General features: G+C 30.1%; 2 protein-coding genes across 3 annotated transcripts in view; one reads left to right on the top strand and one right to left on the bottom strand.

The window, feature by feature from the left end:
- LOC129980553 (trafficking kinesin-binding protein 1-like) overlaps window positions 1-22,826 on the top strand; it is a 120,702-nt gene that overhangs the window by 44,492 nt on the left and 53,384 nt on the right. The window lies entirely within an intron of this gene.
- Window positions 1-22,826, bottom strand: part of LOC129980578 (uncharacterized) — a 105,002-nt gene that overhangs the window by 74,467 nt on the left and 7,709 nt on the right. The window contains exon 1 of one of the 2 annotated variants that reach the window (XM_056090956.1): window positions 6,478-6,772. The exons of the other annotated variant lie outside the window; for it this stretch is intronic. Within the exon in view, the coding sequence (XP_055946931.1) occupies window positions 6,478-6,511 (34 nt within the window). The 5' untranslated portion in view covers window positions 6,512-6,772. Of the gene's footprint in view, window positions 1-6,477; window positions 6,773-22,826 lie in introns of those variants that run through there. 2 annotated transcript variants of the gene reach the window in all.

Genomic DNA, 22,826 nt, shown 5'->3' with positions numbered 1-22,826 from the left:
TTTTAATGTAATATTTAATTTGATACATATATTTAATGGAGTATAAGCCATATGTATTATTTAATCAAAAAAAAAAAGGAAATTTTAAAAGAAATTTGGAAGAAGATTGCTAAATATAGATCATAATTTTCAATAATTTTAAAGGTATCTATAAGTAATGCACCTATTTTTGAACACAATAATAAAAAATAATCACTGAATGAATATATGAAACGGAAATAAAAATGTTGCCTATTTATTACTTTTTAACATAACTCACATTCATGTTCAGACATTTGTTCCAGCTCTGGATCTCATAATAGTAAAAATAATGATTAATACATAATTAATAATATAGACAAACATATAGAGGATAATTCAAAAGTTCTAGAAGATATAGAAACAAGTCATTTTTGCTAATAGAGCATGGGATCGCAAAAGATAGCTCTTACAGAGGACTCTGGGAAAGTATTAAGTAAAATAATAGCATGTATCAGACAAAGAATATAACGCAGCTTAACGGAATACAAATTTACAATAACACAAAAACATGGCTGAAGAAAGGTATTACAGATTAAGCGTAATAAGACACAATGGAAAGTAGGACGCAGTACTAGTGATAAACCTTTTGAATTATTAAAGGATACACTCTGAGAATATGTCATTCGTAGGGATATACATCTTTTATGCTATTAATCATTTGAAAGTTGAATGAGAAGGGATAGGGATTTTGCCTCTTTTGACAGGGCACATTATGCGACCCTTCTTTTAATAAACTGGCCAGTTTATTGTCATTTTTCAACACATTTTTAACATATTAATAATTCAATTTAGATAAAAGTTTTTTTTTTCATTTTATGATCATTGTGAAAATGGGTTTGGTCTTGGTCTACCCCACGACTTTTGTATTAATTTCTTTATTGTGGCTCTAGACTGTCCAGCATCTACATTTGCGAATAATATGGTTGAAGCAGACATTTGGTACATGCAAATTTCTAATAACAAAACCAATGTATTGAAAATCCATAGGAACCCAACAATTATATTTGATATTTTAATATAATTCCAATATTTTATTATTCATCGAATTCATATATTTTTTTTTAAATTATTTTCTTGGCAACTAGGAAAATTAACTTTTTCAATCGATTTACTTGGGAGCCTCCTCTCAATCCAGGGTCCTAAACAGCTCCCTATTAGGAAATCCGCCAAGATTCGATTAAATGAGAATCTATTCAGCAACTATCTGCTTCAACATCCAACGATGGGAAGGAAAGATCCTTCTCTCATCACTCAATAGACAATTTTCTAAGGGGGGAGAAAACACTCCTACTTTATATTTATATAACAACATGGAAGCCAGCTGGAGTGGTTTCTCTGAAACTCTTATATACTCTTTGCTGAAGATGTTGTAGTGAAAACTTATAAGCCAATTAACAGCTACGCTACACGGGCAATTGCTTTTGTATTGTGGTCATGTTATTCGGCTGCGAACCACAAGGTACCAGGTTCTATCCTCTCTCATACCAATCCGCTACATTGGTGACTTCGGACGATGATCCTTCCCCCACTCCACTCAGCATGTAAATTGTGGACCTTGAATAAGGCGATAAATGCCACGAATATTCATATTTTTATTTTCTGAATCTGTCACATTTACGTTTTGTGCTTCTTAGTATAGAGAAAAGAAACCGAATGTTATTTTGAACGATTTTTTTCCAACCGATTGAATTCAAAATTTGATCTAGAACTATAATTATAGTAAAAAAATAATAATAACGTCCCCAATCTCATTTATTTAAATCATTGAGTTTTTTTGCTATCCCATTTATAAGCATGCGAATGAACAGACCGATAGATGGTCAATCTATGGGCAAAAATTAATTCAAGATTCGATATGGATCTGTATTTTAGATGCAAAAACTGCATACCAAAATTTATCCATCTATATCTAATTTATCCATCTATATCTAATTTATCCATCCAAAATTTATCCATCCATCTATTTATCCATTTATATCTAATTTATCCATCCAAAATTTATCCACCCATCTATTTATCCATCTATATCTAATTTATCCATCCATCTATTTATCCATCTATATCTAATTTATCCATCCATCTATTTATCCATTTATATCTAATTTATCCATCCAAAATTTATCCACCCATCTATTTATCCATCTATATCTAATTTATCCATCCAAAATTTATCCACCCATCTATTTATCCATCTATATCTAATTTATCCATCCAAAATTTATCCACCCATCTATTTATCCATTTATATCTAATTTATCCATCCAAAATTTATCCACCCATCTATTTATCCATCTATATCTAATTTATCCATCCAAAATTTATCCATCCATCTATTTATCCATTTATATCTAATTTATCCATCCAAAATTTATCCACCCATCTATTTATCCATCTATATCTAATTTATCCATCCAAAATTTATCCACCCATCTATTTATCCATCTATATCTAATTTATCCATCCAAAATTTATCCACCCATCTATTTATCCATCTATATCTAATTTATCCATCCAAAATTTATCCACCCATCTATTTATCCACCCATCTATTTATCCATCTATATCTAATTTATCCATCCAAAATTTATCCATCTTATATTTTGTACTTATTGTATTCACTTGCGTTTGGACATGCAAGCTAACACATTTCCACCGAAGTGATTTCGTTCAAAATTTGATGGAAATAGTGTGAAGATTTGGCACATTAAAAATCGCGTATCAAATTCCATCCTTCTAGCCCAAGGTGTTTTTATGTTATTCCATTCTCAGACAGCCAAATATTATTCCAAAATTATATTTTTGGTTCTCAAGGGGGGGGGGGAGGTATGAAATGAGGAAATTCGTTAGAATCTCATGATTGAATTTTTTGACTATTACAATACTTTCTCGTAACCGTACTTTGTATGCGAGAAGTAAAAAAAAAGATACGGAGGACTCTACTCATTACGATGCAACTTAAGAAATTTGTTCGCTAACAATAAGAAACCATTTGCTTGCTCCTTTCTTTTTTTTTTTTTTTTAATGTTTCTCCTCTTTTGTGTTAATGAAAGTTTTTTCTATTGCTAATCAGCCCACCAAACTTCCAGCTTATTAGAAAAGTTTAGTCGATAATATTAAACCATTTATAAAAGCCTTATAAAATGCAACTCTAAATTCAAAATTCTAAATGCAAACTCTAAATTCAAAATTCTAAATGCAAACTCTAAATTCAAAATTCTAAATGCAAACTCTAAATTCAATTCTCAATTCGTCGATAAGTCTCGAATTGTCTCTTGGGCTTAAAACGATTCCCATCTCACAGCTTTTCAAGCCTTTTAGACAGAAAATATATTAATAGAACAAACCTGATTCACATACCTACCGCCATATTGATATTTTTAGCTGCTTGTTAATGTTAGTTTAAAGTTTTAACAAGCATCTAAAGCTTTTAGCCGCTTGTTAACATTACTTTAAATCCTCTTATGCAATGCACAACTGAATATCGTTATGAATCAAGTAGCAGGGGATCAAAGCTAATACTATCTGGTTCGCCCGGAATATTAGTTATTCGAGTTCAGTTATAACTCAAATATATAATTTCATGATACTTCATAAAGATATTTTTAGCATCAAATTGTGACAAATATCAATGTCTTGCTATTTTAATTCCATTGGTCTTGCTACGCTAATTGAGTAAATAAATATTTTTGATGGAGTCAATTTCCATAATGCTATTGAATTGTTTAGATTTACAAAATTTTTCGTAACAGAGTAATTCCTTTTCTCTTTAATTATGTGTCTTGCGGAAATAATAAATACAATCTTTAGCTTTTAACGATAAAAGAAAATGATGTGAAAAAGTAATTAATGATAAAATGAAAATGATTTGAATCTCAGTGCAACAATTAATTAGATTGTTAAAATTATGTGAACAATATTTTTTCAAAATTATTAAGATTCAGGAAAAACCTATACGATAAATAAATTATATCAATACAAAGACAACTTTTTATTGTTTAAAAATCCTTTTCATGCAATAGTATTTTTGGAACTCATTTCGGAAAAATACAAAATCCTCACTTAATTTTATTTAATTCAAATTTCAATAAAATCGCTGTGAGATGCATATTCTCACCCTTTAAAATACATTTGTATCTAACTTGTTAGTTATAGATAAAATGGTCTAGCTTGCAAAGTGCTAACATATGTATTTTCCTTTATTATTAGAAGAGATAAGATATTTTTTACAGAAGCATGAAAATAGAAGTTTTAGAAAACATTTTGAAATTATTGCAAGGTAATAATTTCAATAGCTATATAAATTTTGAATCTTCTAATGAATGCAATTTTGCAATCTCAAATTGTTGCTTTTATTTTTCTATAAGTTTCGGCAGTTGTCTTTTTGAAGGTAATAAACGTTATTGAGTAAAAGGCATCCTGACATTATAATATGCTTTATTGTCTGTAGTTCAAAATGACTCTTATTTATAATAAAATTTCGGCTATTATCAAAGAATTAATCGTGTTGGAGGCGGATGTTGGAGATATGAATCTACTCATGCCCTTAGCAGACGATTTTTTAGAAAACTGGAAAAATCTGAAGTGAATTCAACAAAAATTAATGCGCTGTAATCGGATTGACTTCTTCGCCAGTAAATATAAATATATTAGTTATTTTGATTTAGAATTTTTACTGGAAGACATTGCTTCAGATGCTAATTAATTCTGTTCCTTCGGAATGAAAGAAGTTTTTCTTCTGTGTTTTTGCTTATCATGTGTCTTTCATGTTTTTACTAAGCTTGATCTTGTATTAATTAAACCGTATCAGACACTAAAAGATTCCAAATTTACATACACGAAATTTTTTAGAAGGTGTTTGAAATTTACAAATGAGAAGTTTTCAGTAATCATGTTTAAAACTTACGTACTATTTATTCACTTACATCAAAATAAGAATAATTTCAGTTAAAAAATTTTAATTATTAATAATTAAAGATTTAGTTCATAGAATATTTAAGAAATATAAAAAAAGGTGAAATAAAGCATGAAAGTTCGTTTATCATTAAAAAAATTATTAAGGACGTTAAACCCTTTAAAGGGCTATTTTTTCTAGTCGTATTATGTTAAAATATTTTTAGGCTTGAAATTAGAATAATAAAAGGGATTCATTTAGCTTATTAGATAAGTTTAATTTGATTAATTAATTAATTTGGTTAATTAATAATTAAGTAACAAATCGACACATCATTTTGTCTGAGATAAAGAACTGAAGCATCTAAGTTTCTGACTTACTAAAAATATTTGTCAGAACTTATGCCAACCTACATAATTTCATACAAAGATTGATAAATTTGGTGGGAAGCATACTTCCCACGGCCCTAGAAAGGGTTAAATAATAAATCAAGGGCATTATCAATACATTCTTTTGAAATAATTGTTTTCTTTCTTAAAGACTTACAGACAGCTTTTCCTGCATATGAAATTCATCAAGATATTTATTTAATTAATAGGCATTTGTTATTATAACATTTAATGTTTTATTTCAAATCAGCTTTTTCCCAGCTTCGCTCGGGATAAAATTTTCACTTTTTTTCACTAATTAAAAATATTTTAACCAAGCATCATAAAAATTTCATTAAAACTCTGCTTATATTCTATTATTTGAGAAAAAAAAATTTTGAATATACATTTTAAAAACTTTTAAATTTTTATGAAAAGGCTTATTATATTTCAAATATATTGTACAGAAAAATTTTCTCTATCGGTCGCTATTTTTTTTTAATAATTACACTTCAGAACTCGTAAAATCAATTAAAATATTGCCAAAATATTTAAAAATCAAACAGAAATATCCAAAAATAAATTATCGTAACTGAAGGTCTAACTGTAGCCTAACTATGAATATCTGTAAATTTCTTTATTTAAAATCACTTACATCTATTCAATTATTAAATTTTATTGTTTATTATTAAATTTTGAAAAATAAATAAAAGTCGGAGGAAAAAAAGTGCACTAATTGCATCATAGAAAAAGTTAAATTTTGAATTTTATGTAGGTATAAAATATTTCATGTAAAATAATTTCCCACGGAATCACTGCTGGAAAAAATTGTGGTTAATTGCTAATTAAACGAATTTTTAATTAACTTATTCTTTTTGAAAAATAGGTAATATTCATTCTCTTGACTTCGGTAATCAACGTTTACTTGTATTCAGCCTAAATATTTAGAAACAGATGTATACATAGCTACACAATCTACAACATAATTATACAGCAGAGCATATACATAACTACAATTACTTTTATGTTTATTGCAATATGGAGTAATTTAAGTGATACAAGTGTGCTTCCAAAAATATAAACAAAAAAATTAATTTTTTCAATTTGCTTTCACATGCTATTAAAACATCAAAATAATTAATACAATATTAAAAGATATAATAACTGGAAAAAAATTCAGTTATAAATAATACATACATAATATCCTTCGGCGGGGATATGGCGTTCCCATTATGCTGAATTCTTCCAAAATAAAATAAAAAATTCTCTAAATTTAAATTAAAAATATAAAACAAATTATATTCTTGAACAATTAATTAAAATTTCGACCGCAATGCATCGCCTTCTTTCCCAAATATTATAAATAATCACATATTAAGTGAAGAATCTTCTGGTATTACTTTTTTCACTCATGTAAAAAGCATGATAACCGAATTAACTCATTCCACATGAAAAATTCGCTTAGAGTGCGGAAAATTCCTTTGCGACATATAGGTTAAAAAATGGAACATAAAAGAGCTATGCAGAAACGGAGCCGTCAAACAATCATTTATCTGCCATTTTGCTTTGCACAGCTGTGAGATCACAATTATTTTCACTTAGGAATTGGCGATGATATTAATATTGATAAGGTGTATCACTGCCACCGTCACTCGACAAGACTGTTCTAATAGTGTTATCTATATGTGATCAGCTATATAAAATTATATTTATAGCTCCCTTATGAAGAAGAATATAGTCCTGGAGTTGTTCTAGAATATTTATTCGGAAAGGTCTGTACTGAGAAGACTGCCATCCAGGAAAAATTCACCTTAATCCCAAATAGTTGTTGATTTCCTGTCACGTAATAAATCGATAAACAAACATTAAAATGACAAAAGAAAAAATAATTTTTTCATATTAATTTATTCAGTTAGTATTAAAAATTATTTCAAATTAGTTTATTATCTTAGCAAAACAATATTCTTAGCAAACAGAAAATTTGTATTTTCTGAATTATAAAAACAATCATTATCATTAAATTTGTAATTATTCTTATTGTATAAAACAATGGAAATTATTATCTGGAATATTTCATTAAAGAATTAATGTTAATTCGATCTTATTTAAGAAATATTTCACTTGAATCTGAGTTTTATTTTGAATAGCCTCATCTTCAAACTTTTCTTTGTTTCTTTTCTGTTAAAGAAAGGCAAAAAATATTACAATAGTTGCAAGTTAAATCGCAGATATTGTTATCTCTTTTAAACATGATTATCTGATTTATCTGATTAGATCTTTTGTTTAATATAATATGGAACGCGTCACATCTAAAGATAATTTAACGTTATTTGCTATCAAACAAATTAACACACGTTTAAAAAAAATCATGGGAAATTTGCCAAGTTTTATATAAATATTCAGTGAGCAAAACATTTTTGAAATTCAGATTTAAAATTTTTAAATTTCAGATATTGAGAAATTTCACAGAACTTTGTATTCAAATGCCTTATCAAAGTAAAATGATTTGGTGACTTAAAAGCATGGAATATACATAGCTCATCAGCCTTCATCATCTCGCACACACATAAACTGATAACTTCTTAAAATTAAAGCTGAATTAATTCGTACAAAAACATTATAACTGATACAAAAATTATAGCATCTTATAGTACACAATCCACAAGCACTTCAATTTTCTATGGAATATTAAGACAGTACATTAACGAGACAAAAATTGTCATCTAGTTAATATGTGAAAAACAATTCACTTCTAATTCCTAGTTATATATAAAAGGTTATCTTATGATGGAATATTTAAATAAATGTACTCAAAAGATTTTTAATAAAATTTAAATAATGTTTATCAATTAATTTCATACAAAATAAATTTGCATCTCTTTTCTTAAAATATTTTAAGGCGCCATTACGGAAAATGCGAAATCATAGTTGCTCGAGTATTACTATGCGCGAAGCAAAGCAAAAGAAAAGAATCAATAAAAGGAAAATCAATAATTATTCAATATTTTTCTTAACTACAATAATGTGAAAATTAAGACCTAAAAGGAAAAAGTCGAAAAATACTTTTTTATTTTGAGTCGAACTCCTTATTTTATTGCGGATAGTTATTTTTCCAGTTGGTTTGAATAGTCTTATCAGAACTGCTATCAGAAAAAAAGAACGAAACATCAAACATTCGTATGAATTTGTAATATTGCTTGCCTGCATAATAGGTTTTCTAGTACGGAAGAGTTTTATCTATAGCTCTAACGGATGCCGAATGAATTTCAAATGAATATCTCTCGGTCTTGGCGACAAATTCAGCAACCATATAGCGACTTTAGTGAAAAAACAAAACAAAGATACCTTAAATTACCCAAATTTTGGCGAAGATACAATATTCTTTTAGAAGCTTCTTTCTTCTGTCATAGTAGATTATAAATACCCGCAAGACAAAATTGAAAGTAGTCGGAAAATTAGTAATCGAGAGATTTTTTAAAAAAAATTCTTCATCGAGTTCTCTCTGAGTTTTTTGAGCTTTTGCGGTTGTTTATTAGCAATTTTGTGAATGTGTGTTGCTGTTTTCTACAGATGCTACTTTTTGTGCGCTTCGTTAATGTTATTTGTATTTCGTGTTTTCTTATAAGCATTTTAAGCATTTTCATCCATCACTGAGCCTTTGGTCTTTTCATCATACGTCCACCTAAAGGACATCCCCCCTTCCCTGGCAATATGTGCCAAAACCAAGTGCTGTTCATAATGTCATGGAGAACGTTTAAGATGTGTAATGTAAACAATAACTTTAAAAATGATTTTGCGTTTATGTTGGAATATTTATTTTTCTCACAAATCGAATATTTTTTCTACGGACTTTGCTCCTTATATTACAATAAAGAATACTCCTTTGCTTACAATAAAAGCAAACTTCATAATTTTCATGAAAAATATCGTTTAAGGAAAATTTTTTGGCAGAAAAATTAAATCTCTGAATATAATAATAAAATTAATTTACAACATGAACATAAAGTCTTCCCAACATCTGTATAACTGTTAATAATCATTTAGCCGGTAAAAAAACAACCCTTAGAGATAGTTACAGTAAAGATCTTTGAAATAATAATGTTAATCGTTGAAGATAATAAATACAAATTTTTATCATTGCATCGCTCTACAATAAGAGCTTTTTTTCTTTTCTTTTAACATTGTCCAAAGTGGATTTGAGAGAAAAAGCGCGTTGATTTTTGTGATTTCGTGAAATGGAATCAGCCTTTTCTGTTCAATAGGAGTTTAGACTTTGTTATACATATTTCACCCAATCATTAAAGATTTAGGTCACAGATTCTGGACAACCTATGGTGAGAACAAGAATATCAAATTGGCATTTTTCTATCGAAAAAGGAAACACACTTTGAAATTTTCGAACTCATTGATCAAATTACAATTATAATTTAGAGATTTATATATTAAGAAAAGGAACACACTTCTAACTATAATAGCTTTTGCGCAGTAAATTTTTATATTCAGGACAAGATTTTATTTTCACCTTAAACTATAAACAACACGTATCCTGCTTATTTATTCCAGGTTTCCCCGATTTGCCCTATTCCAATTGATATGCAGGAAATCGGATTTATCTTTTTTACTATTTTCATCCAAATCGAGTTATAAAAATTACACCTAAAAATACAATCTATATAGTGTAAATCATATACATATTATAAAAAATATCCTTAAAATCGATTTTAAAAGAATCTAAGGTAATAGCTCATTGCTAGAAATATCTCATCAGTTGTATATTCTTCTTCACAGTTCCAACTCTTAAGAAATAAAAGAAGGATATGGTAAAGGTAGCTAAATGTACGTTTCCTTCTACCATCTAACTCTCCGACCCGCCCGAAGGCACACGGATTTAAACCATAGAAACTGAATGACCGGACCACCGCAACAGCAATATTGGCGGGAACTGTGGTTGAGTCCTAAGGGCCGTGACCGGCCACGGTACAACCCTCCCCGAAGGAAGTACGTCCCGCCATCGATGGGAGGAGCCAGATCCCCCACCTATTAGTGTACCCTCCAGGGTGGCGAGATCCAACCACCATGCCGGAAGCATCTCATCCTCATTTCGAGGTACCCCCCCGGGGGGGGTACGTTACACGTTACGTTTCCTTGTACATCCAAATAAAAAGTCTATCTACTTACTGTGGCTTATATATAAGAATTTTTTATTTTAATCATACTGCTTTTTCATTTCAAATCGCAATCAAAACTTTTATTAATTTAAGTACGAGATATATGTATGAGTGATATAACGTATCCTTGATACTAGCTCAAAATGTTTCAAGGAGACCATTAATCTAAAATCTATTGAATAACTTATAAATTCTGAATAACTGGATATGCTCAAGTCGGAGGATAAAGCAATGTAGAACAAATTATTATATAAAACATTTTGCGGCATTTTGGTCCATTTTTAGAAAAATTATGCACTGTTGTATGTGAATACTTATTCAGGTTTCCAAGCTTTGTTTATACACCTGGAACTTCCAGCAAGGAGCCATTTTATTACCTATTTGACACCATTTTTTTTATGAAAATATATCTCAAGGAGAGAAAGTAAGTGTAATGAATCAGAGATGAACACTGTAAAAAAAAAAAAAAATAGTACTAAATTCTCAGAAAAATATGTAATTTTGGAAAGTTGCGTTAGTTTTATATAGTGGAAAAAAAGTCTTTATTTGCATATTATACTTTGAAAGATATTCGTCGCATGCTGATCAATAAAAAAGATTAAAAGACGCATTATGCCTAAATAAACAAATCTTGAACGAATTGTTTTTCTCAAAAGCGCTAGCACAATGGCACCAGCAACTTAGGGCACTAGTTCCCTGCTAACTATTGGTGAAATCCAATAAGCTTTAGACGAGTTATAACGACTAGAATGCCAAAATTTGTTGAAAATTTGAATCTCAAGAAAGTGCGAAGAGTAATAGTTTTTTTTTTGTGTGTAAAGAATATTTTTAAATTTTAATTCATTGCCAGATCGTTAAATTTTATGATAAACATACATTGAGTAGAAAATATACAATTAAAAGTCACTGCCTGAATTGATACTTTGAATAAGACAGAAAGGCAATGCTAAGGCCCCACACTGACCATGAAATTAAATATTTGAAAAAAAAAAGCTTTAAGAGTTAAGTGTGATGCCATTTCATATATAGCTCTGATTTGGCATAGTTCCAATTTCATTTTAAAATTCTTATTGTTTTCTACACCTGACAAATTACAATCAAGCACAATCAGTTCTTTTATGATTGATGGAATAATAATGACCAAAAATTTAGTGATATAAAGACTCATCTGACAAATCGTTCTAAGAACTAAAAGACAAAGATAGAAAATTAGCTATAATTTGTTTACTGCTTAGTAATATTAATTAAATTAATTAATTATTAAATAAAGTTAAATCAAGTAAATAGGAAAAAAACTGGATTGTACAGAAAAAAATTGCTATCACTGGGCACAATTCCATAAAAGTCATTGTGGGCTGTTCTTTTCATGGAATTTTCTTAGGTATATATTTTCTTTCTTCATTTAATCAAATGCTGCGCCATAACGAAATTGCTCTTTTTATTAATACAATCTATGTAAAAACTTTAATACCAACTAGATATTTTAAGGTTTTTGGAAATTTTAAATTAAAGCATATGAATTGTTCAATTTTTTAAGGCTACATTCAAAAAGTTAGTTCAAATAAAATAGCAGAAATTAATTCAAGTAAATGTAAGATTTAAAATTTTAAAATTTTTTTTTTCTTCATCGAATGTAATGACTTTTATAGTGCGGGTGCATCTAAACAGAATTCATTATTGATGCCTTCAAAATGTTCTTTCAATGTTATTATAATGTTGAAATATTTTATAATGTAATAAATGTAATTTATATAATGTGATATTTTATAATGTTATTATAATGTAATAAAATATTACAGGAATGAATATTTAACACTTTATACATCCAGAAGTTGCTTATATAGATTTCAAATATCCGAACTATATAAGAAAGCTCTAATTTTTTTATCTTAGTCAGAACTTATCTACCACTGATCTTCAACAGAAGGAAAATGCTTCACATTTTAATAAATTTATCTTGCAAAAATCATTCCATCATTCTGAACAATATTCCAATATTATTTGTCACAATGGCTTGAATATTATGAATCTAGAGGTAGATATTTGTCAATATTTTTTTCTCCTATAATTCCATCTGTATATATACAATATGTTGCGTGCAGACTTTTCTTTTTCCTCTAAGAGCAACTGTTACAGGAAATGGGAGAAATAGAAATAGTGCCCTATGTATGCCTCTGGATTTATTCCTTGAAAACAAATGCAAGAGATTCTAAACAATGAATCCTTAAATGCTGAGTGTTATTTTTCAACATTATATCAACATATAATAATTTCAACAACATATAACTAATTTTATCTTCACAACTATTATGAGGCAAAAATTGAGTTTACAATGCCTGTTGTTGCCAATGAGACTCGCATTGAAAATTTTATGAAATAAATTTACTCCATGTTCGTGGCAACACGAGTGCCGATGAAAAAATAAATGGATGTTTACCACGCGAGTTCGCAAATTGTACAGACTAAGTCTATGGCAAAGGATACCGACGTGCTCTGATTGGTTTAAGCCTTGGCATCTTTTTGGCAATGTTTTGCCTAAAGGATGCCATACCGAAATATATTTTTATAAAAATAAATAAAATTTGAGAATTTATCCCTTCTCCCTCCCCTATTTTTTACGGTTCACATGTAATATTAATCTGGAACACATATACAGCAGAAAAGATCAAATCCTGAAACCTAAATTCAGGAAATATAAAAATTACAATTTATTAAAAATATTTTGTGTGTGTGTTTCTTCTTAATATTATTTTTATATAACTAAAAAAATTAGCTACGAAATCACATATTCCGTTAAAGCTTACATATTTATACGTTTTGGGCATTAAGTAATCATCTCCCCATATGTAGTTGATGGGAAAGTAACAAACGTTCATCAACAAGTTTCAATGACTGCATAAATGATCTAATAAAGGCACGAAAATCATAGAAACATAAGAATTATTTAATTGCTGCATCATATGTTGAGTAATTACTTTCATATAGTTTTTATACTTCTGTGCATAAACAACATTAGTTACTTCTATTACTAATATTATTAGTAATATTTATTATTATTATTAATAATTAGTATTAGTAGTATTACTAGTGATATTTAGAGAAAACAATTATATTAATAAAAATTGTTTGTTTGTTTCTTATGGCACTTGCCACTGACAAGCCCACTGTTACGAAGACAGCGATTTAAGCCTGAGGGGGAACGTCTCTTATTTTTTATAGCAGCGCCAACTAGGGCCAAGAGTACGACTTTGCCACTCACGCATCACTCATTCGCTTGCACAACCCCTTTTTACAGGAGGGCACATTCACACATCTCACAGATAGAACAACAGAAGAACAACCATGCCCAAACCGGGACTCGAACCCGGGACGCCCAGATCACGGGGAAGACGTGCTACCCCTATGCCAGGACGCCGGCGTTAAGTCTATAATATTGTTTTGTGTTCAAATCATATATGTATAAGTTTTATTTGATATTATAATGATAATATGTTATATGTAATTATAAATCAAAACACAAGCAACTGTTATATTAAGAAAACATGAATATTCTAGCATTTAAATCTGACTTGTAATAAACGAAAAGAAAATTTGGTTTAAATGCAGCATAAAGTGGATTTAAAGAGATAAAAACATAAACTTACTTATAATAATAAAACAAATCAAGAATCGTTAAATTTTGCATTTACTTCTGAAATAACCATCAAATACATCTAGGAAAATATAACTACACAAAAAGAGTAAGCATTATCACAACATTCACGATAAAAGCAATATTCCAGATAAATGCTAGAAAATCCAGATCCCATTTCAATTGCGCCTCGCTTGACAGGAACTCAGAAAAGATAATTTTTTATTCTTTTCATAACGTTAATATTGGAGATCAATATATTTCTTTATCCCAAAATCTCACCTTTCGCATTCTTCAAAGTAGTGGAAATCTATCATTCATCAACCTCTTCCGACGTCAAATTTACCAAGAAATCTCCAGAATTCGTCATCGGTTTAGCTATCAACTTCTCCAACGTTTTGCTTAGTCTTAAACTTTAGATAATTCATTTTCATTCTTTGGCATCTCATTGAACATGAAAATGAAACCCAGCGGGAAAATGGTCTCTCAAAACTTTCTCGCATACTTTCTAATAAACTTGTCATGACACAGAACACCTTACATGGCATTTCCATACAATAATAAATGAAATACTAACTTTTGGCGTATATTTAGCATTTTTACTGAATCTATCGTGTCATCCTTGGCGAGTTTTTTGGTGATTAATCTCTGGACTGCAGATAATAGTATTCGAAAATCGAATTTGTGTTTTAGACGTTTTTTTCTCAACCAAATTTTACACAAACTTCATTTGCAATCACAATTTCCATGCCAGATTTGATATATTGAAGCCATTGCGTTTTTAAATTATTGCATTTACTTATTTCTGAAAGAACAGACTGATAAATAGTTAACCAGTAACTGGATTTGGCTCAAAATGTGGCAAAATCTACACCATAGATTTGATTTGATTGTTTTTTTTATGGCGCAAAGGCCAATACTGGCCAAGCTGCGCCAAATGCCATACCAAATGCCAAATATCAAATACCAAACACCATAGATGTTTCATGTGTTTACCGAATCTTATCTATTTAGATCTCTTAATTTTATAGCTCCAAGATTTTGTAGATTTCTAAGAGAGCTTTTTTGCATTCACACAGCCGGACAGATGGACTTTCTATGAACTGATTTTATTTAAAATTTTATATAAATCTATAAATTTAGTGCAAAGACCGCATAACAAATTTCAACCGTCTAGATCAAAGCGTTTTCGAGTTATCTTTATCACAGACAGACAGACATTTTCCAAAAAAATGTGTTTTCCGATCTTAGGGAGGTCTTAAACTCGTAGATTGGTCAAAATTTCGAGTTCAAATTTTTTTGACGGTTACTATACTTTCTCTATATCACATATATGAGAAATTAAAAATGCAATAAATCAAAGCTAAATAGTAATCCAAAATCAAACAAGCAATATTTGAAATGATAAGCAAACTGCAGATATAGGAATTATTTAAAGTATAAAATTTTGAAGTATTTTTAAATGTAATTATTATTTTCTGCTCATAACTTTGAAAAGTAAACGAACCTCTACGAATATTCAACGTTTTTCATTTCCGAATGTTATAACTAACTTGAATGCAGATAAAACATATTTTATGATTAGCTATTAAATTTCATGGATTGATCATTCCCTGTTTTCTATTCTGAACTTGAAAATTTATTTTACTTGACATAATTCTAAGAATTTCATCAAAGTTCTTTTGTTTCTGTAGAATGCATAACGTGGTTATTATATCAAGTTTATTCACTCCTTCATAATCTTTGTTTAAAAAATAAATTTGAAAGTATGTTTCACGAAGACGTGACTACATTTCATACGTAATGTGAACAATGAGCTTGGGATTCTATAACCACGTCAAAGACATTTGAAATGACACATTAAATGTGAAAGCATCGTAAAAAATGACATTCAGTGCTGTTGAGCAAATAAAAATATGAACGCTCATTCGTAAGAAAAAAGAAAAGGCAATTCACAAAAGAAAGGAAATAAATCTTTGATTATTATCGAAGAAGAATGTGGCAGAAGATATGAAATTTGTTCGGAGAACCGCAAAAAGATTGCTTCAAAATTGAGAGGGACCAAAATCGACTTTTTTTTTTCACTTATGCATCTATGTTATAAAACTGTGTTCTCTCAGAAGTATCTATTTAAGATAAAGAAATGGAGTAGAGTAAGTGATAAAACGAACAGAAATTTTTAAAAAATTCCTCTCTGTCAGCTGGAAGGTGCAAAGGTGGGCATTCCTTCACATCTGAGTTACTATTTTTCAACATAAATAGTTAGAAATAATCAAAATTAGGGCATGAAAATCACTTTTCAGCTCCTAACTTCTAAGATATTGCAGTTATCGAAAACTTTAAATACAAAAGTTGTTCGTCTTAATGAGCCTCTAATTTGGTTAATTGAATTCATTTTTCTATCTTTAACATTTATAGCGAAATGTAAATTTCAACCCCGCACCATCCCCCCCCCCATAAGACAGATGGATCTTTTACGGACTCGTCCGAATTTCTACATTTCTAACAACATATTTCAAGCCAATTAAAATCTTTACAAAGTTACTCTAGTTATCTTGTTCATTAGATAACATGGGCAAAACGTTATACTCATAAATAATATAATATAATAAAATATAATATAATATAAAATTTTGAACGAAGGGTGATTTTGGATTCTAGGGGCCATGATCGATGAACAACTATAGAAATTTTCCCGAAGTCTTGTCATGAGATCCATTGCAATTGATAGTCTTCCTATAGGAATCTATCTAAAATTTTACAAAACCTTTTACAAAATTACACGAAAATTTTACAAAAACTACAAGATTATATATAAAGATATGAATCCTTAAAAAAATCACAATATTCTTTTCATTTATTTATTAGCATTTTAAAACACATTATCAGATTTTATCTCACACAGTTTAATGAAAAAATATTTCTATCTGTAACAAACACTAAGCATGAAAGAATGAGTTCAATGCCTAAATGAAAATAACTTATCAACAGTTTTTCTTGGCTGAGTCTCCTTCTTAAAGCAGGTACTCTTCGCTTAACGATCCACCTGTTGAACTACTGTTTAAAATTACGTCAAAGTTTACGCGTTCCACCCCCTCTTTCCTCTTTTCTTGACGTAAAATTTGGCTTTTTACCCATACGCGTTACTTACGACATCTTTCGTGACCTCCCCTTCCAATAATAAAAGGAAGTTCTATTTTAATGATAGCTGCGGATAATTTCATGTAACTGATTAAACGCTGATTGTTATAGAAACTACTTATATATGTATTTATTATTATGCGCAATCAACAATGGCGGATTTGGTATTTTGTGTCCATAGGCAGTGTGTATTACAAGATCGGTCTTTTAATTTTGAACTAGAATTATTAATTTTGTTCAAAACTAATAGTTTTGGATATTCACGTACCGACATAATTTTAACAATTATGTTATTATAATTATAATATAATTATTTATTTTAAGTATTTTTTTTATTTTTTGGAACTTCTGAAAATGTATGTATTTTTGTTTATTTATTAGTAGCCGCCTTTTGCAACCAGTTGGATCTCCGGAATTGATAGTTGTTAAAAATTTTAATTGTTTCCCCCCCCAAAAAAATTTAGTCTTCAAATGTTGATAGATATATAATTTAAATTACATCATATGATAGATATATAATTTAATGCTAATTGTGCTTTGCATTTTTCTAATTTTCTTTCAAAGTCTGTATACATACAATTACATCTCAGGAAAAAAACAGCAATATTGAAAAATTCAGGTACTTTAAAATGTTTTCAACATCGCTCGATTCTAAAATTAAACTTTAATTTTAAGTATAATGAAATATCAAAAAAATTATTAAAAGCATGCCTTATATTGAAACCTATTCAATATATAAAAATAAAACGGATCTTCATATTTTGGTCACAACTATAGAAAAAAGAGCCCGGATGAAATATTAATAGCAACAATAAAATATATCATTGGAAAGCATGCTTAAATTTCTTTAAAAAATTTGATTAAAAATAGAAACTTAACTCATATGTTTGAAAAAATCTTCGGAAAGATAATCGTTTAAATTCTAAAATGCTGCAAAAATAATTTTTCTACTGCAATATTTTCCAAAAGTTATTGCCAAAATTTCGTTTAATTTTTAGATAAAGAAAATTCTAATTAAAATTTCCAAAAAAAAAAAAAACCCGCTCCTAGTTGCATATTTTTACTCTCAAATTATATATATATATATATATTCTAGTTTGATGGATCTAGATCAAATGTTCTGCTATGTAGAGCGTCAATACACACACACTTTTATCTTTATTATTAGTAAAATCAGAAACTGCCCGTGACAACGCTGTACACCATTATTTAAGCAGACGCTTTTTGTTTATAAATGCCATAATTAAATGAATTTAATGAAACTGATAAAAAAATTACCCTTATATTAGATTAATTATAAATAAAATCATCATACTATTTTATAGATCATAGAATTTATGCTGTTTATAAATGTGTTATTTGACAATTAAGATGACAGCATCTTTTTAACTCATCTGTCTACAGCCCTTCTGAAGTAACTGCTTAGTCAGAAACCCGCTCTTAATACTAAGCTCTCTTGTGACTTGATTAATTCAGTCTGTTCTGTTGTAAAACAATGTCAAAAAAATGAAGAGGTTTTACAGTGACGCTAATCAAAAGGAGCTCATGAAATAAATTCAATAAAATTTTAAAGTTCAGGGAAATAGCTCAGTATTAAGATGGGCAATTTCTCAGTAGTATCAGACAGCAAACTAATCCGATTTATTACTGCTTTTACGGTTTTCTTTTTCACCAGAAGACGACTTCTGTAATATAACGATTTCTTGCTTTCACTGAGTGATTGTGATCAGGAATTCCGGTGAGCCTGGTTGCGGGTTATAGACAACAAAAAAGGTCAGTTCCTCGCGTCCTCGTTTTGCAGATATTTCAAAAACATTGTACCTTTCCCGGCATTCTTTGGAAACATGTTTGTAAGTAGACAATAGTTCATCCATGACATGAAACATCTGCTCCACAAATGCTATGTAAACACAAAAGTGATTCTTCTTTCTCGTGATCTGTTTTATTGACTTTGATATTTTGATAACATCTGGAGTGTTTTCAGTGCTGCAAGCTGCAGTCCAGTTTAACTGTTATTCGCTTTTTTTTATTTTTAAGCCCAGTTATGTTTATAGATCTGAATCATAAGGAGAAAAGTTTTATTTTTCAAACTTTTAGACAACTTTCTTTTTGTCAAACAAAACGCCTGTTGTATTTGTGTTTCGATGCAACTGATCTAATTCAACTATTACAACTTTGATTCATCTTTTTTTTTTCCATTTAAGGGATATCAAGTATATATATATAGCGATGGTAGATTTAGTGAGTCACATTCATGCTCCCACCAGAATGAAATAGAAGTTGAATGTAACTTTTCCGCAGTCATCAGATGGTATTTATACTTTCTCGCATACGAAGAATATAAAGAGAAGATATTGTAAACTGGAAGATATCGAACTGGAGATTTTGATGGATCTCCACTTTTGAGATCTCCCTGAATCCGATATACAAATATTTGAAATTATGTGTGTGTGTGTGAAAATGCGATAGCTTAAACCCACTTCGAGCTAGAGTGCTAAAAGTTGATATGTGGACTTTGCATCAATTTTTTTTAATATTTCTGTCACATGTTGTTGTTGTTTTTTATGGCACTTGCCATGGACAAGCTCGCTGTTTGAAGACAGCGATTTTAAGCCGGTGGGGGAGCGTCTCTTGTTTTTTTTAGTAGCGCCTACTAGGACCAACAGTACGGCTTTGCTACTCACGCATCACTCATTCGCTTGCACAACCCCTTTTCACAGGAGGGCACATTCACACATCTCACAGATAGAAAGAACAACGGAACAACCATACCCAAACCGGTACTCGAACCCAGGACGCCCAGATCACGGGGAAGACGTGCTACCCCTATGCCAGGACGCCGGCTTTCTGTCACATTTTAACCCTTTGTGACCCACCGAGATATATATATGTTCCGCTAATATTTTTAAATCGTTCAAAGGGATAAGTAAGTGGTGAAGTGCATGTCCCAATGGTTTTCTGTGATTACATTCATATGTTAAAGCAATTTTTCCCGTACCCACTGTATTTTATATGGTCACCTCAAACCCAAAGGGAAGTGTGTCCCATTTAAAAAGACCACTGAGTCCCATAAGTCTCATCTCCAAAATTGCACCTATAGTTAATTTTTGTTTTTATTTTAGTAGAATATAGCTATTTATACTTTATTTGATCCATTAGAGCCTTAAATTGTCTTAATTTTTGGAAAAGAAAAATCTGGTATTGAAAGAGTGAAAAGATTTTTTTTCCATCTGTAGGAAGTTTGTTTCTCCGATTGTAAGTAAACTACAAAACATAAAGAAACTAAAGAGATAAAATTTCATACAGGTTTCACAAGAGTTCACCATCTGCCGATCAGTACAACTGCATGCATATAAATGCTATAACTCGGAAAGCAATGATTTAGATAACTGAAATTTAGTATGTGATATTGTTACTAAAATTGTAGCAATGCCGCAGATTTCGGTTTAAATCTTCCAATAAAAAGATGGCAGAAATGTATATTTGGTTTTTTTTTTCATTGTGCTACGAAACAGAAGCTAATTATGTGCGGATTCAGAAAATAAAAGTCTAAACACCGGTGGCGTTCACGGTCTGCATTCTTTTTTTTAGGTTGATGGAGAATATGTCACGTTGATCCTCTACTTGATTATTATCTTTGTTTTTTAATATTTTGTAAGTTTCGAATGGCAACTGTAATAAAAATGGAATAATGTTATGGTATTTTGAGAATGGCTTTTGAGTAGAGTTTCTTACTTTGATGATATTAATAAGCATGATTTACGCCATAAATATATATTTCTGAGTGAAAATTTGGGAAGTTAAACAAGAGAGTATATATTTGAAATATAAAAAAAGTTTGTGTTAATGTGGAAGAAGAAAAGTTTCATCCATTTTATGACTACACAAAACATCGAGTTTTAATATACTTCTGGCTCGTAAAGTACAAAGTACTAAAACGGAACAGAATAAACATTTTTAGGGCGTATGCGAGAAAGATTCGAGGAGACCATTTTCATTCGCTTAATTAACCCTTATTACTCCTTATGAATCATGCATTTCTTATTCAAGTGAAGCTGAAGAAGTGTCAAAACTAATTTGCTTTGCTAGCATGAAAACCAATCATTCACTACAAAAACAGATTCATGGAGTTATCTCCACATCTCCATGTGGATTTTCGTGCATGCGAAGTTCAAATTTTATCTCATCTGCATTATTATTAATCTCATTTATATAATGCACAATCGTATCACATCTGTGAATCCAAATTTCCCTTGAGAAAAAAAAAGCACACCTATAACTTTGTCCCACATAAATTCAGATCTACTACAAGAATTGAAGATTGATTTGACCTTAGCAGATTCTAACATGCGGAATTCTTTCTTTTTACAATCATTTCCAACAAGAAAAAAAATATCTTATCTTGTAAACAAAAGCCTAGTGTTTATAGTTCAGACATACACTCAACCTCTCACACTTCTGAAGCGAAATTAAGAAAGAATGCAATAAAATAAATAAAATACGTTTCGAATAGTTTATTAAGTTCAACGTTTTCCATTTTATTTTATACAGGCTTAAATTAAGCAAGATAACCACAGCTTGACTACTCCACCCCGCCTAACTAAGACATATGGATTAAATTTGAATTACTAGACCGTAGCGATAGTATTAGTGGGAACTAAGATTGAGTTTTAAGAATATCACCAGCCAAGGCACAATCCTTATCGTGTGAAGCACGCCCCATCATCGTGAAGGTAGTCAAACCCATCATTTCTGTACCAACCCGGATGACGAGAACCAACCTCGATGCTGGAAGCTTCTCATCCTCATATCTGAGGAGGCACCTGGGGGAAGGAAATGCAAGGTAAAACCAGCTGAAAGGGTTTCCCCGAAATTTACTCGCATATTCTCCAATAAAGATCTTATTCTCCCTCCTCTGCATAAAATCATGTACATTGTCTGGGCCATGCATTGTAAAGCCGTCTATCGCTCGCTATTGCATAGCATTAGGCACCGATAACTGCATATTATAGATTCTTGATGTGAATTGGTATTTTTGCTGAATCTCTTGTGCGGATATGTATTTCTGAAAACTTATTATCTACCGATTGAACCAAAATTTGATGCACGCTGAATGAGTTGTAATCACCAGATAGCGATTTTTTAACAAAACTATTTAACCAAATTTCATTTATTTAAGCCATTGCATGCGAAAGTACAGACGATGAACCGTTTGACGAATATGGTTAAAAATTTGATAGCCATTTTTATTTCAGATGTTTAAATTATGTGACAAATTTTATAGACTTTTTTTCCCGTTTTGTAGTTAGTTATCTTGAATTCGGACAGTCAGACTGATTTCCTGTGAATTGATTTCATTCACAATTTGACAGAAATCTACAAATTTGATCATAATTCCATATACCAAATTTCAGTCTTAGTTTAGTTTAGTTTAGTTATATTAACGTCCTGTTGTAAAGCAACACTAGGGCTATTTTGGGACGGACCTCGCAATTTTGAACCACGATCCGATGACGAGGAAGACACCGGAGCTGGCATCCCCCTCTCCACACCACAACACACCAGCGGGAGGACGTTTGACATGACGGATTTAACGTGCAACAGAC

Source organism: Argiope bruennichi, chromosome 1, assembly GCF_947563725.1.
Source record: "Argiope bruennichi chromosome 1, qqArgBrue1.1, whole genome shotgun sequence".
In the NCBI taxonomy this organism is placed as follows: Eukaryota; Metazoa; Arthropoda; class Arachnida; order Araneae; family Araneidae; genus Argiope; species Argiope bruennichi.
Note: the sequence above shows the minus strand (reverse complement) of the source record. Positions and strands in the feature narration are given on the sequence as shown.